The 15,315-nt window shown below is 30.9% G+C and overlaps 1 protein-coding gene across 1 annotated transcript; it reads left to right on the top strand.

The window, feature by feature from the left end:
* The first annotated feature begins 7,209 nt into the window (after window positions 1-7,209).
* LOC123908777 ((E,E)-geranyllinalool synthase) lies at window positions 7,210-15,050 on the top strand. Its single transcript, XM_045959506.1, has 12 exons — window positions 7,210-7,553; window positions 7,985-8,177; window positions 9,039-9,259; window positions 9,406-9,529; window positions 9,718-9,836; window positions 10,229-10,437; window positions 11,454-11,569; window positions 12,152-12,250; window positions 12,381-12,599; window positions 13,187-13,322; window positions 13,414-13,659; window positions 14,399-15,050. Exons 1-12 carry the CDS (start codon window positions 7,247-7,249, stop codon window positions 14,837-14,839), a joined length of 2,430 nt encoding a protein of 809 aa, XP_045815462.1. The 5' UTR covers window positions 7,210-7,246; the 3' UTR covers window positions 14,840-15,050.
* The last annotated feature ends 265 nt before the right edge of the window (window positions 15,051-15,315 follow it).

The following is a 15,315-nucleotide window of genomic DNA, read 5'->3' as shown; positions in this document are numbered from 1 at the left end:
AGGATGAGTTGAAACTCTTAATGAGATCTATACTCTGTATGAGTGGAGTACCGAGCTTCAGGAGTACTCTTGATAGACTCACCTATATGAATGTGGAACTGAGGCCGGATCCTATGGAATTTAGAGGCGAATTCCTAGAGCGTTCATGAAACCGGGATTAACGTGCAGGGCCATTAAAAGCACGAGATATTAAGAAACACCTTGTGGAAAGGTTGTGTGCGGGTTTGAGAAAAATCTGAGATAGAGTTCAAGACAAGTGTCACTCTTGCTAAATCGGGCTCTTACTCGCTATGCAAAGGTTCAAGTCATAGACACCTTTGCTTATGCGCAATCTTTTAGAAACCTTTGAAACACTTTTTTAAATTCAAGTGGGGGATTGTTGGAAAATGAACATAGTAGTGTTCATTTAAGTGTGGAAGTTGAAACATTGTGATTGGAAATGGGATGAACACATTGGTCTTGTAGGACTTGGAACTAAGGAGTGTGAATTAAAAAAAGTGGGAAATGTCCTACATTAATAAGAACACTCTCTTTAGTAGTGTGTATATATTTATATCCCAAAGTGACTAGGTGAAACATTATTTTTTTTTTAGTCACAAAATTAATTAATTTTTGATTAATTAATTTGAATGAGAAACTTGATTCTTGTTTGACCGGTGGCATCATGGTGCCAGCTCCTTCCAATCTGCTCATTGTTTCTTTAACGGATCCAAAATGAATTCAATTAATCCTCACATATTGCATGTTCCCTGCGTTACTATTTGGTTGTCCTCCAATTAATCCTTACATAATGATCATTATTTGCTTGAGTGCTAACCATATAATCAAGTCTGCTTCTTCATTTTGAATACATACACGACAACAAAACAACTCATATACAATTCATATAACTCTCTCTTCTCCAAATTTTCTTCACCAAAATATTATTAGTTTCCTGCTGTGTTTCATTGGTTTTGTGAACTGGTATTGTTGTACCAGCACTGATATTGTTATATCAGTGAGATTGATATTGTTGTATCAATTTTCGAGTGGTTTTGTAGAACCATTCAAGAAGGTGTTCCTTCTCCGATCATTACAGTGCAGTAATTGATCGGTTCTGTGTTGAACAGGGCTGTTTTATCCTGGGGACGACGCGGTTGGATTGTCTGCTTTGCACAATTTAAGCAGTACCGCGAAACGTCTTAAAGAGAGCGACCTAGTACGCGACTCAGCCAATAAAATCTTCAGTTCTAATTTTTTAAAAAATTATTTTTTCAATATCAAAAACAACAGGGTCAATCAAGCTTATCGAGAAATATATCCTTTCGAATGGGGAAGGGGCTTCGTGCTTCTATGGTGAGGGGATCTCCGAATCAGAAAACCATGTTCTTATTACTTGTCTGATTACGTGGGAGATGTGGACTAAGGTGCACTGACGGTTTAACTTGATCACAGTCTTGCCATAGAGCATCTCATCTATGTTACATTCGTGAGCTTCTTAGCGCCGTTCATAAAAGTGAAACAAGCTTTTTAAGGCAGTGCTTTTGGTATGGGACGTGGTAGTAAGAATGCTTTGGCGAGCCCGAAACAAAGGATCTTTAATATAAACTTATTGAGGGCAAACAACATTTTTGAAAGTGTACACATGTCTCGTGAAAATGGTTATTGTCTAAGAAGATTAACTCGTCATGTTTATTTTACAAAGAAAAATTTGAACTCTCAGAAAGGAAAAAAAAAAAACGCTGTGGGTTTCAAAGCAATTCAAGTGGGTTGTGGTTCTGTGAATGCATGATTCGTGCTAAACCAAAATGAAATTTCAAACCAATTTTCCTAGTATCAATGCCAGGAAGTTTAACCTGCAAATTCTGGGCTACTTCTAAAAGATGGTTTAAATATCAAAGTTGCCTTCTAAATCTATATTAGGGGCATAATATTGTTTGATTTAATTTTAATATTTAAGGTTACGGAAAAGATCCGTTAATATATGGTCTAATGGGCGTATACCGGATTGTATATATCATTATGCAATAAAAATTCAGGAAATTGTTATCTCATAAAAAATACGTTTTGTATCTTTCAAATTTCAATAATAATTATAATTAATAATACTAATATTTTTTAAACAAGTTAATAATAGTACTAATATTATGTTAGACATATATTCTTAAAGCATGTGTCACACATAAACTTGGCTCAGTTGATATGAACATCGCATTATATAGGTAGGGGTCGGGGTTTGAATCTCGGACATCCATTTATTTACCTGAAAGTGGAATTTCTAGATACTAAGCAACTTAACAACAACAAAAAATGTCGTTCTTGTACCTCATTTTTTACGGATCAAGATTAGATACAGTAGTCATAAATATTTAATATAGTTTAACCAGTAAGATGTCTTCGAAGTCGTAGATCGAGTGAAAGCGGTTGCAGGTCTAGCTCCATTCCCGAAGCCGGTTGACTTAGCTTTCTTCTAAGTCTTCCATCTAGTAATGGAAGGGAATCCATCCGGCATTTCTTCTTTCCTTCAGGTGGTGAAATGTCTATCATAATTGCTGTTGCAGGAGCGATGTCAAAGTTAATCTTGTAGTGAGGGGCACCATTACAGTTGTGTTTTTGTCGCTGCTTTCTCTTTTAACAAGTAGTAAGCAACCCTCTCTCCCTTACACCCTGAAACTAGGTCTTTAAGAAGGGCTCCTCATACTGGCTTCAATCAGCCCCATACTGATGAAAGAAAGGGCTATGCATCGAAATGAGGTATCACATTCTACATCGGACGATTTCAATCGCATGGTTAATAAAACAACTATAAACAATCTCGACCATTCATTTAAGATTGAATGGCTATGGTTAATTATCACCCAAAGTGATGTGTCATTAGGCTGCAAAATTAGGGGTTCATCTTTAGAAAATCCAAATTGTACAATGTATATAAATATATTATATTATACTCCGTATAGTGGATGAAAAAGATTGTTTAGCAACTACTTGCATTTTATAAGAAACAAAAAACAAAAGTTTTTTTTCTTTCTAATTTACCCTTCATAATTTGGGTATTTACTCATCAACTAATAAGAACAAACTATATGTATGTAAAATAAAAGTTTATTACAAATTAATTGTGCATACCACATGCATATTTACTTATGCAGCTTATTCTTGATGATTATTCGATAAAATACTTTTTAATTATCAAGGGAGGGGTAGAATATGCCTCATAAAAACAAATGGATGAGAATATCAAATGCTGTGTTTTCTTTTCGTAAATCCCCAACGGTGGGCCTTATGTTTTTCTTTGGTATCACGATCTTTTGGGCTTGCAGTTAATTAGTGAGTGATGAATATTTCTCTTCCCACCTCCCTTCTTTCTTTGCTACCCTCCAATTTTTTATTTTTGCCCTTTTATAAAAACTTCGGAACGCATTTTCCAAAGTTTTTCTATTTCAAATTCGAAAAAAATTTCAGAAAACACATTACGAAGATTTTTCCAAGGCAAAAAAAATTCGGAAAACGCGTTCCGAAATATTTATCCAAGAAAAAAAAATAGAAACCTGGGAGATAGAAAAGAAACATGGGAGATGCGAAGAGAAAAATCCGTGAATGATAATCCATTCGATATCATTAAGTGTTAGAAAAATAGAAAAACTCTCCTATACCCCCAAACTTTTTGTTAATTAGAAGCTAAAGTTTTTCATTAATAAATAGGCTAAATTGGACTTTTAGTCCTTTAATTTATTTATTAATTTCGTTTTTCTCCCTTAATTAATATTATACATTGGTTTCTTAACTTTACTTTCAATTGTCATATTGGTATTTTTAATTAACTTTTGACAAAAAAAAAATTATTAATTGTGCATACATTGCTACTGATGTGGCACATTTGGTCAGAATCACCCAAAGTGATGTGTCATTAGGCTGCAAAATTAGGGGTTCATCTTTAGAAAACCCAAATTAGCAAGTGAAGAAACAATGTTTTCATATTCTCATTATGAGAAAAATAATTAATTACAAGAGTTGAAGAATAAGAGAGAATAATAAATAATTAAGATATAATAGGAAATGATAAAATTAATATTTCAAATTATAAAACAAAACATATAAAATGGGTATATTTACTCTCTCAAAACATTTTTATTTTGATTTTTTAAAATTTGTGTTAATTTTACTTGTTAATAAAGAGAAAATAGACTCTCGAAATGAAAAATGATCAAAGATTTTGGACGGAGAGAATACTAAAACAAGGGTTATGTAATTTTCGGTATAGTACAAAAAACACTAAGATAGTAAGATAATTTAAAATTGAATCTCTTTGCAGATTTATTTAAAAACTACAAAATTGCTATATAGGACGAAATGCTCTCCAACGAAATTCGACGAAACAGTTCAGTTTTGATGTTCATTTTTGTCACTCAATTTCAAATAAATGGAAAATTATGTCTATGTTACACCGCCTATTCTTCCCAAAAACCACCTTTTGTTTTAGAACAAAACTGGTTCTACCTCAATTCAAAGCATCTTAAAGGCTTACACCTAGCTGTGCATACATCTTAAAGATTTCATATTGATGATAACTAGTTGAAAATTGGAATTATGACATACTAGTAGTATTAATTAAAGATGTGTGTTGTATTATTTTATTTAATTTTAGGGAAATGCTTAGTGGTACGAAGCATAATATGCACAAAGGTATGATCTAAAAACTGGATTTTAGTTGGTTCAGTAGTGATTGTCGCTGAATTTGGTAGGGAGGACCGCGGTTCGATCCCCGCAACTGCGATCGGGAGGGGGTTGAAACCACTTGATGCCAGAACTGACTCCCGAACCAGATTAAACTGGTGGTGAAAACCCAAAAAAAAAAAAAAAACTAAAAACTGGATTTTACAAAAAGAATATGATAAGAATCTTGATTTTAAAATCCATAAATATAAAATCCGACAAAATCAATACAATCCATTGAAATCTTGTGTTAAGAACCTTGATTGTAAAATGTTTTTTCAAAAAGTCTTTGAAAATCTCACAAAATCAATACAATCCCAGAAAATCTTTTAAAATCTTCAAGATTTTTTTTTGTCAAAATAGTGTTTTGAAACCCCAATCCAATAACCCCCTTATCCATAAATTTAAAATCCCACAAAATCAATACAATCCATCGAAATCTTGTGTTAAGAATTTTGATGGTAAAAAGTCTTTGAAAATCTCACAAAATCAATACAATTTCACAAAATTTTTTAAAATCTTCAAGATTTTTTTTGTCAAAATAGTGTTTTGAAATCCAAATCCAATACACCCCCCTAAAAATCCATAAATATAAAATCCCACAAAATCAATATAATCTATTGAAATCTTGTGTTAAGAATTTTGATTGTAAAAAGTCAAAATCTCACGAAATCAATACAATCCAACAAAATCTTTTAAAATCTTCAAAAAAAATTTTGTCAAAATAGTCTTTTGAAATCTCAATCCAATACACCCCATTTAATCTAATGCGTTAGTTAAATTTGATGGTTATTATTAATAATTCTCGTTTCTCACAATAATTATAAGTTCTCACCAGATACACTCCCAGTTTTTTTTTTTTTTTTGAAGAAACTAAATTAGCTCATCCAAATTGGCACTAGAGAGAATCGAACTTGAGATCTTAAGAAGGAGCACACTCCCAAGTCTCAAGCCGATACACTAGACCAACCCAGAAAATCTATTTAACAATTTTTATGCAGAATCACAACAATAACAAAAATTTCTAGTAATCCAATACCAGTTCCTGTTTCTTTGTTGTTGTTTATCATGCGAACCCAAGTCAACTCCACCCTCTAAAAATATCTGTGTAGGGACAGGATGCAGCTTGGAAGATACCTACATACATATCTTTCCTAGGTAGATACCTACATCTTTCGTATTAATTGCCCTGCCCTATATTAAGTATGGACACATAAAGTCCTGCCATGTCTATATATGTCTCTTTGGCCATGATGGTGAAGGGACATAAATCTGATGGATGGTCAAAATTTGTGGTCCAACATGTACCAATATAGTTCTATAGATGTAAACTAAATGGAACCTTAATCTTATTGCTCGAATGTTTTTTGTTCTAAAAACCAAACTAGTATATGTTGTAAACACCTAAGGTACTATGTCCTACTCTCTTATATTTTGGATCTTCTATAATATTAATCCTGAATTGAAAAGCAATTAAGACACTCAATTTTTTTCATAAGAACTTTGGTTTACCTTGCAAATAAACGAATCCAAAATCTGAACTCGTAGGTTTTTTAAAAAGAGAGTCGTGTTACCAACATTCTCAACGCTACTAATTCACTAAAAGATTAATGTTAATGATAGTAGTTAATATTCAGTTAGTTAGTTTGTTACTTGTCACACAAGTAATAGATGTTAGTCTAACTATAATTCTTAGGATTAGTTAGTGCAGTTATGATTGTAACTTCCCATTGTTAGTTAGATTGTAAGCATGAAACTATAAAGCTTGTAAACCACTGGTTTTTGGTGAATATTAGTTTTTACTCTTTCTGCGCCTATTTCTTTCTCTCTGGTTTTAAACAAACATGAAACTAGCTATTCAGTGGCGAAGCCATAAAATTTATAAAATATGGGTAAAGTCTAAGTTTTAAACAAAGAAAAAAATCTCAATTTTGTCTTAAATTAATCTCTAAAAATCTCAATTTTACTCTAAACTAACTCTTAAAATATCAAATTTTTTATCAGAGTCTGGACAAGTGTTCGAGCTGGCTGGGTTGTAGATCCGCCCATGCCTCTACTTGTTAAGCTCAAACCGCGCCTATGACATATTGCTTCTGTGAACTTGTTTGTATTGATCATGGAGTTGAACTTTCAAATTTTCACAATTAATATGAAAGATAGAGACACAAAAACAAAGAAAAATAAAAATGAACTAACTGAATATAGACAAGACAAGTCATGAAACATATATAACTGACAGTTGTGGGCGCCGATTTTATATAACCACTCATGCACATGCATGCATATGAGAATGAATTATGTGACGTGTGAACATATATTTTGATTAATCCCAATGCATAAAACACATGTTGTACTATACAATAATAACAAGGCCTAATTCCATGTACCAAAAAAAAAAGGCCTAATTCCTTCAAAAAAAATAAATAATAACAAGGCCTAAAATAAATCTAATACAAACAACACTATAAATACAACATTAACCATATAGTATTACTCATCAAGCTATATATTGCAAAATTTAATTAAGTATTCTACATCCTTGCTTAATTTCTAAATGGAACTTCCCTTATCATGCATTGAACGTAGAGTTCAAAAAATTAAGAAAAAAATATTCTCATCAAATTTTGATCTCTATTCTTTTGTAAGCCCTTCAACTTATGACACTGCATGGTTAGCAATGATTCCTGATTCTAAATATCCTTCACAACCTATGTTCAAAAATTATTTGGATTGGTTGATAAAAAATCAAAAACCTGAAGGATTTTGGGGAGAGAGTGACACCATTGAATGTCTTCCAACAACAATTGTTTCCATGGTTGCACTAAAAAAGTGGAACATTGGCACATCAATGGTAGATAAAGGTAATATTTGTTTGTTTCAACAGTTTATTATTGTTAGGAAAATTCTTTTTGTTAGTTGGCATGAAAATACAAAATTCATAACAAACTTAAATAGGCTTATAGCTAGGTTCTTATTTGTGTTGATATGGCCCTGTTTGGATTCACATTGACAGATTTTTGAGTTTATGAAAAGAAAAATATTATTTCAACACAAATTTTCAAATAAAAATACGATAAATCTATGTATTCATGCACTTTTTAAATTTTTTTCCACGTCTCGAAAACCATGTCGTATTTTTGTTATTGGAAGTATGTTCCGATAAAAAGGATGTTATGAAAAATATATAATTTATGCAAATAAATAAGTTTTTATGTTAATTCATAAGTTACTACTAACAAAATTGTATCAGTTTAATAATACATATATATTTGATTTATTGATGAATTTGTAGGACGGTCATTTATTCATGCAAATGCTGATAAGTTGATGAATGAAGTTAAAGAAGATTGCCCTCGTTGGCTAGCTATTGTTTTGCCTTCTATGATTGAACTTGCTGATACCATGGGTCTAGATGTGATCTTCCCTGACTCATCTAGGGAAACCATATCCTATATTGATAACCGTCGCAAAACTTTTCTTTTCAAGTATATACTTTCTCCTACATTTATATGCTTTTATTTTTAAATTTAATCCTATGTATTTCTTAACAAGTATACTTACATTACACTACTAAATTGCATAATACTAGTAATTTGCTGATTTTTATTAAGCGTTTTGTTATGACGGGTGGAAAAAATTCGAAATTTTCATTCTACATTTATTTCGTCACAATTCCAAATTTCATCTCTCATTAAGTTAGTAGCCGGTATGTATCCATACAAACCCGAAAAATTGGTATTTTCTATTCATGATCAAAATTGCGTCAAACAATCATAGTAAGTCAAAATTGGGGTGAAATTAGTAGTTCAACTGATTAAGCTAGTTGAACTATGAGGTTAAGGAGTTGGAGGTTCAACATTGTGATATACTAACAACTAACAATTTGCCATTAAAAAAAAAACTAGTAAGCCAAAATTGCAACAAATGTGATAATTGAAGAATAAAAAAATATGATTTTAAAAATAAAAAAAAAACTATTTTCATGAACATGATAAAATAGGGGGATCAAAAATATAATTAAGTTAATATCTTATTTAGTCAAATTAACAATCATATGTTAACTTGTGCAACTTTTAAATTATTTATGACATCTAAAATCAAATATTTATAATATATAATTAATGATTATAATTTCTTTAAAAAATTATTATGATTGATTGATGTGTTTTTTTAATATGAATCTAATTATTTTTTAAAATATGAATTCTACAAATCTTTAGTAAAATAGAGAATTTTATCGAAATAAATAAAATATTTAGTGAATTCTATGATTAATTGACAATACAAAAAAACATTCTAATTTTTTTTTGTTGAACTAATTAACTTATCATTGTATAAATATGTAGGGAGGAAGTTGTCGAAGATTTCCATTGTTACCCTCCAATATTGTCATATCTTGAAACTTTGCCTCCAAAATATGTTAATGAAAAAGATATATGTAAGAATTTGAGTGAAGATGGTTCATTATTCCAATCACCCTCTGCCACTGCAAAAGCATTCATGGATTATGGAAATAAAGAGTGCCTCACATATTTAAAGTCCATTGCACAAAGATGCCCAAAAGCAGGTTAATTTTCAATATTTTTCATAATAGCTATATAAATCTTACTAAAGATTTGTACAAAAAAAAATCTTATTAAAGATCTTAAAATGTTATTAAATCAAGATGCTGAAAAATAGGTTTGACTAATTGACTTTTTTTGTATCAAGCAGTTCCACAAGCATATCCAATGGATGAGGATTTTATAAAGCTATGCATTGCTAACCAACTTAAGAAGTTTGGGTTGGGAGAGTACTTTGTGGGAGAGATTGAAACCCTTTTGGCACAAGTTTATAGGTATAATCCAAGTGTATATATTTATTTTTTTCCCATAAATCGGATATCTTCTACATGCAACTACAGCGACTAATATAATATGTCGAACCTTGTGAGATCCAAATTAGTGTCAAACTCGTACTAAGAGTTTTAATATTGTTGTACACCTTCAAGATTATTTTTTCTAATCGATTGTATTTTAATTGTAGGAACTATAATATGGAGCAAAATTCACGGGTAAAAGCATCGAATATGAATGCTTTGAGGCTTGAGAAAGATAGTCTAGCATTTGAGATCCTGCGGACACATGGATTCAAAGTCTCACCATGTATGATCTTTAATTTTGTGCTATTAAAATATTTGACTTTAGCTATAATGATTAGTATTTGACGTTAATTACAATCAATTATAATTATAATTAAATATATTTATAAGCTAGTTAGTTTAAATTCTATCCAAAAAATGCTAGTTAGTTTAAATGTTAATTTTACCTATGTACTAGCTAGGTTTGGTCTAGTGGTGAGAAGTTTGGTTAGTATGCAAGAGGTTCTAGGTTCGATCATCAACTTCATTGTAAACAAAAAAAATTAATTTTATCAAATACTACAAATTCAATCGGTCAACCTATCCACCGTGTGAACTGATTCAATATAAGCTGATTTATCAGGTATTTTTTTAATGATTACAGTTGGAAACTTTATGTATGTTTTACACATGCAGTACGGTTTTGTTGGTTTCTAAATGACTTTGAAATTGGAGCTGAGGTTGAGAAAGAATATGAGCACTTCTCAAGAGCAATGCTTCACGTGTTCAGAGCCTCAAACCTAATGTTCAGTGGAGAATATGAACTAGATGAAGCTAGAGCTTTTTCTAGGAAAGTACTTGACAAAATTGTTTCAACAAGAAAAGGAGGCTTATTGCTGCGACAGGTCAAATTGTCTAAACTTCCATTAAATGTGATGCATGCTTGTCTATTTATATACTTTAATTTGTCCAAGTCAAGACCTTGTTAATGCTGAGTGAATTTGCTCTATTTACTATTTTTTTAATAGACGACATGACAAAACTATTGAAAAGTCACACATAAAGTGGAGCGATCTGAGTTAGAACTCCGGTCCTAACGTTCAACACTAGCAATTTCGTCATTTCTGCCAATTCAGCTATGATTTGTGGACTACTATATTTTTTATTTATTTATGAGAAATATAAACTTAAATAATATATTAATGAGATTTATTTAATAAGTGTTTTTTTTATTCATTTAATAAGTGAATTTTACTAATTAGCTTTTTCAGTTTTTTATTTATCTCAGTCACTCTTATAAATTGACAATAAATATAAGATAGGATAAAGTCAAACTCTTGTTAATGGATGCTATTTGAGTTTTGAGATATTTTTTTTAATCTCTTGGTTCTTATAAAAGGGTATGGTAATCCAGAATTCGATCGCAAGGTAAGTAAAATTCAGTCAAAAATTATTTCCATTAGGAGTCAAACTCAAGTTCCCAGACAATTTGTCCTAAGCAAAACTCATTAACCACTTAAGTTCAATATCTTGATTTGAATTTTGAGATTTTTCATGATAGGGATAAGTTTAGATTAGGATTTAACTCATTTAAACTTTTTAAAATAAAAAAGAAAATACCACTTTAAATTTTGAAAAAACACACTTTAAATCAGTTTATTACACAAAAAAATTCTTATTTTGACCAACATGAAATCGACTCTCTATCCATCGACTACTGTTTTGTCTTTTCTGATTGACCAACGACTTGACCTGTTACACTGATATTTATTAATGGAAATTCAAATCTAGTTTAAGTTTTTCAACTTTACACCTTACTTATCATGTGTTTTTCAAAACTAATTAATCATACTACGTCTCTATCTCTGAACTCTCTAGTAATAAGATTTTAACTTAAAGACTTTGATGTTTCACATTTCAGATAGAGCACGAATTAAGTTTTCCATGGTTTGCTCGCCTGGATCACTTAGAACACAGAATGTGGATAGAAGAAAGCGAAGCCAATGCTTTATGGAAAGGAAAGACATCATATAATAGGTACACGCATACATGGTGCATGTATAAACGGATTCCGATTGCATATATATATGCACTCAAAATCTCATGCATTCACACGGTCAATATATCAGTGGCCATTTCATCAAAATATATGGTATAGAAAACGAGTAGATTTCAAACCTAGCTTGAATCCAACGATCACATCAATGTACTTGCATCAGTTTCTAGCGCATCCAATTCAGACTCGTGTGTTGGGGAATGTGGAGTCTCCCTGAAAAAACAACAGGTCAAATCCAACATTCACACTCGTAACCCAACAATATCCCCCAAGTGTGAGGATCCACTCTCACTCCCCACCAAGATCACCAAGCCGAACCAAGCTCTAATACCACTTGTTGGGTTCCGGGGAAGCTCGGGAGAAATTTCTCGAGTCAAATGCTTTAGGACCATTTGTTAGGTTAATAGGTCATTTCTCTTATAAATTTAACATTCTTTTGATTCATAGTCGATGTGAGACTTAACCATTCACACTTGAAATCCAACATTGTGCATGTACAAGTTCCATCTACTTATTTATTTCACATTTTGATAAACAAATATAAGAGACATCTTTATTTGTAGGGTATCATATCTCTATAACGATGAATTGCTACAACTTGCCACTCTAAACTTTGAGTTTAAGCAATTGCTATACAAAAATGAATTGAAGGAACTGAAGAGGTATAGTATACTATTTCCAATAATTAATTACTTTTACCTAACCATGAAATTAAGTTACTATTTTCAAAACATGAATACACTTAATTGAATCTTAATGGGATTACATTTGATTTTTAATTTGACATTGTAGGTGGGCTGAAAAATGTGGAATTAGTAATATGGGATTTGGAAGAGAAAAAAGCACTTATTGTTACTTTGCTGTTTCTGCTGTTTTAACATCCATTCCTCATGATTCTTACGTAAGAATGCTTGTAGCTAAAAGTGCAATTATAATCACCGTTGCCGATGATTTCTTTGACACCACTGGGTCTCTCAATGAACTAGAATTTCTCACAGATGCAATTCAAAGGTACATATTCAAAGATTGTTTCAAAGAATTTTTTAAAGCTCATTTAAACTTATGATATGTGTATTTGTATAAATATTTGAGAGAATTTATAAAAATTAACTTACAACATGCATTTTATAAGTTTGTTTCTAGTTTTATAATTTTAATTTCAGGGTCTGTTTGATCCGTAAAACTTAAGTATTGGACAAAATAACACAGAACAAAGTTTGATGTATTGAATCAATTTTGTCTTGTACGATACTCGGTGAAGAAATATATTTTGGTATATTACACAACTTGTGTAGTGGAAAAAAGTTGTCTCGTAGTTTAGTTGGGGACAATATTTTTAGTTTTTGTCTTGTTCCTTGACCCCTGGTTTGTCTAATTCCAGAAACAAATTTAAAATTAATCACAGTACAACTAAAATTGGTTCAATCCCTTATTTTTCAGTAGATCAAACCCACTCTCGTTCTATTAACTTCCTAACAACATTTTCATTGTGTTTGAGTGGTTGGAATGACCTTTGATAGTGGCTTTTGTGTTTAATTATCATTATTCTATTTAACAAGTATACTTAACATAATCTCTTTCTTTTTGGAATAATATAGATGGGATGCCAAAGGCCTAGGCAGCCACAGCAAAGTTATATTTGATTCACTTGATGATCTTGTCATTGAAGCTTCTAGAAAATATCTTCAACAAGAAGGAACATCTTATGATATTTCAAACAGCTTAAAAGATCTAGTATGTATTACAAATTTTACCTATATATGTATTTTTCAAAATATTATAAACATAAACTTTATAAATTAAAATGTGTGTTTCATTTGTGAAGTGGTATGAAGCTTTCCTTGCATGGCTCATAGAGGCAAAATGGAGCAGAAATGGACACAAACCATCCATTGATTCTTACCTTAAAATAGGCATGACTTCAATTGGATCACATATTTTGGTGCTTTCATCCTCATGTTTTTTGAAGCCAAGTTTACCAGCAAAAAAACTTAGGCTAACACCTTATGAACCCATAACAAATCTACTAATGATCATTTCTCGTTTATTAAATGACGTGGAGAGTTATCAGGTAAATTAGTTAAGCTACCAAAAAAGAAAGAAAAAAAACATATTGAATATTTCCTCTAAATTCATTTTTCAGATTCATTAAATAACAATAATTGATGTATTTTGTTTATAATATGAACTAGATGCATTAGTTATTTAATGAAACCTGGATTTATTTTTTTGGGACACTGAAAAATGAATATTTGCTTATATATAAAACAAGATTAACCTTAATTGCATTTTTGTGACTCATATTTTCACTCTTATGAAAATTTCCCCCTTTATAAAATTATTTTTTTTCCCTTACTCAGGTTTTTTACTCAAAAAATTGTGATATTACAAGTTTTTTTTTAATTGACGTGGCATAAAATCTTCTGATGTGAAATCATTCAGATAGATTTTATAATCTACTGATTTTAAGTATGACACGTCAATAAAAAAAAATTAGTCAAATCACGATTGGATTAAAAAATTTGAGTGAGGAACCAAAAAATTGGATTTTAAAAAGGGGACGAGTTCCGAGGGTGACATAAAATATGACTACCAAATACTTCCTCCGTAACACTATGTAAGTAAAAAATATTTTTCCAGGTACGTTGCATAATTAATATATTTAGTCTATATTATAGACCAAATACATTAATTATGCAATGAATATAAAAAAGTAATTTTTGCTTATATAGTGTTACGGAGGGAGCATGCAATTAAGCCCTTCATATTAATTTAATTTAACTTGGTATGCTTTTCATGTGGTTCTACAGAAGGAAAAGGAAGAAGGGAAATTGAATTCTGTTTTGGTCAACTTGATGGAGAATCCTGAATTTGATATTGAAGATTCCATTGCTTATGTGAGAGAAATAGTTGAGAAAAAGAAGAAAGAGTTTCTTGAACTTGTTTTAATTGATGGATTATGTGATTTGCCTAAGCCTAGCAAACATCTTCATCTATCATGCTTGAAAGTTTTTCAAATGTTTTTCAACTCCAAAAATAGATTTGATTCAAATACAGATTTGGTGGAGGATATAAACAAAGCAATATATCTTCCTTTGAGTAAAACTAAGTATGTTTCACCTCAAACAATGCCAAAGAAGAAACATACTATAACAAAAATGCATAGCAATTTGCCATTCAAACATAACAATAGGATAAATTTCAATGGAATGAGATTCATGACACCTAAAATTGGGCTTGGATTTATTTGAATCGAATAAAAAGAAGAATGAATGATGCATATAGTTATGTAATGTAAAATAGTATATGCATTATATAGCTACCATATTTAGAAGGGATTGTTTGAAGCATAAGGATTAGTTCTAGTATTGCTTAAAATTATTGGTGAAAATTGTCAAGTTTGTATTAATGTGTACATTCTCTTTGTAATGTTTTTCCGATGTTAAAAAAAATATTTGGGTAGATTTCCATGTTCCAACGTGCACTAATATATTCCTAAATATTGACTTCTCATACATATTATGTAAGAAGAAGGAATCTCATCTAGATTACTCGCACAATTCTCCGCACAACTTTCATTAAAAAATTCTTCAGTACGACAAATTACATGTGTACCTGCAATGACTTGAGAGGGTATGCACTTAACAAGATGATGTTCTAGGTCTAAGTCTGAAAGTAGGTGAGTATGTAGGGTGATGATTTAAATGAGGGCCTATATATAGGGCTT

Source organism: Trifolium pratense, linkage group LG2 (assembly GCF_020283565.1).
Source record: "Trifolium pratense cultivar HEN17-A07 linkage group LG2, ARS_RC_1.1, whole genome shotgun sequence".
Taxonomy (NCBI): Eukaryota; Viridiplantae; Streptophyta; class Magnoliopsida; order Fabales; family Fabaceae; genus Trifolium; species Trifolium pratense.
The sequence above is the reverse complement of the archived record's forward strand: the minus strand, read 5'-3'. Positions and strand labels throughout refer to the sequence as shown.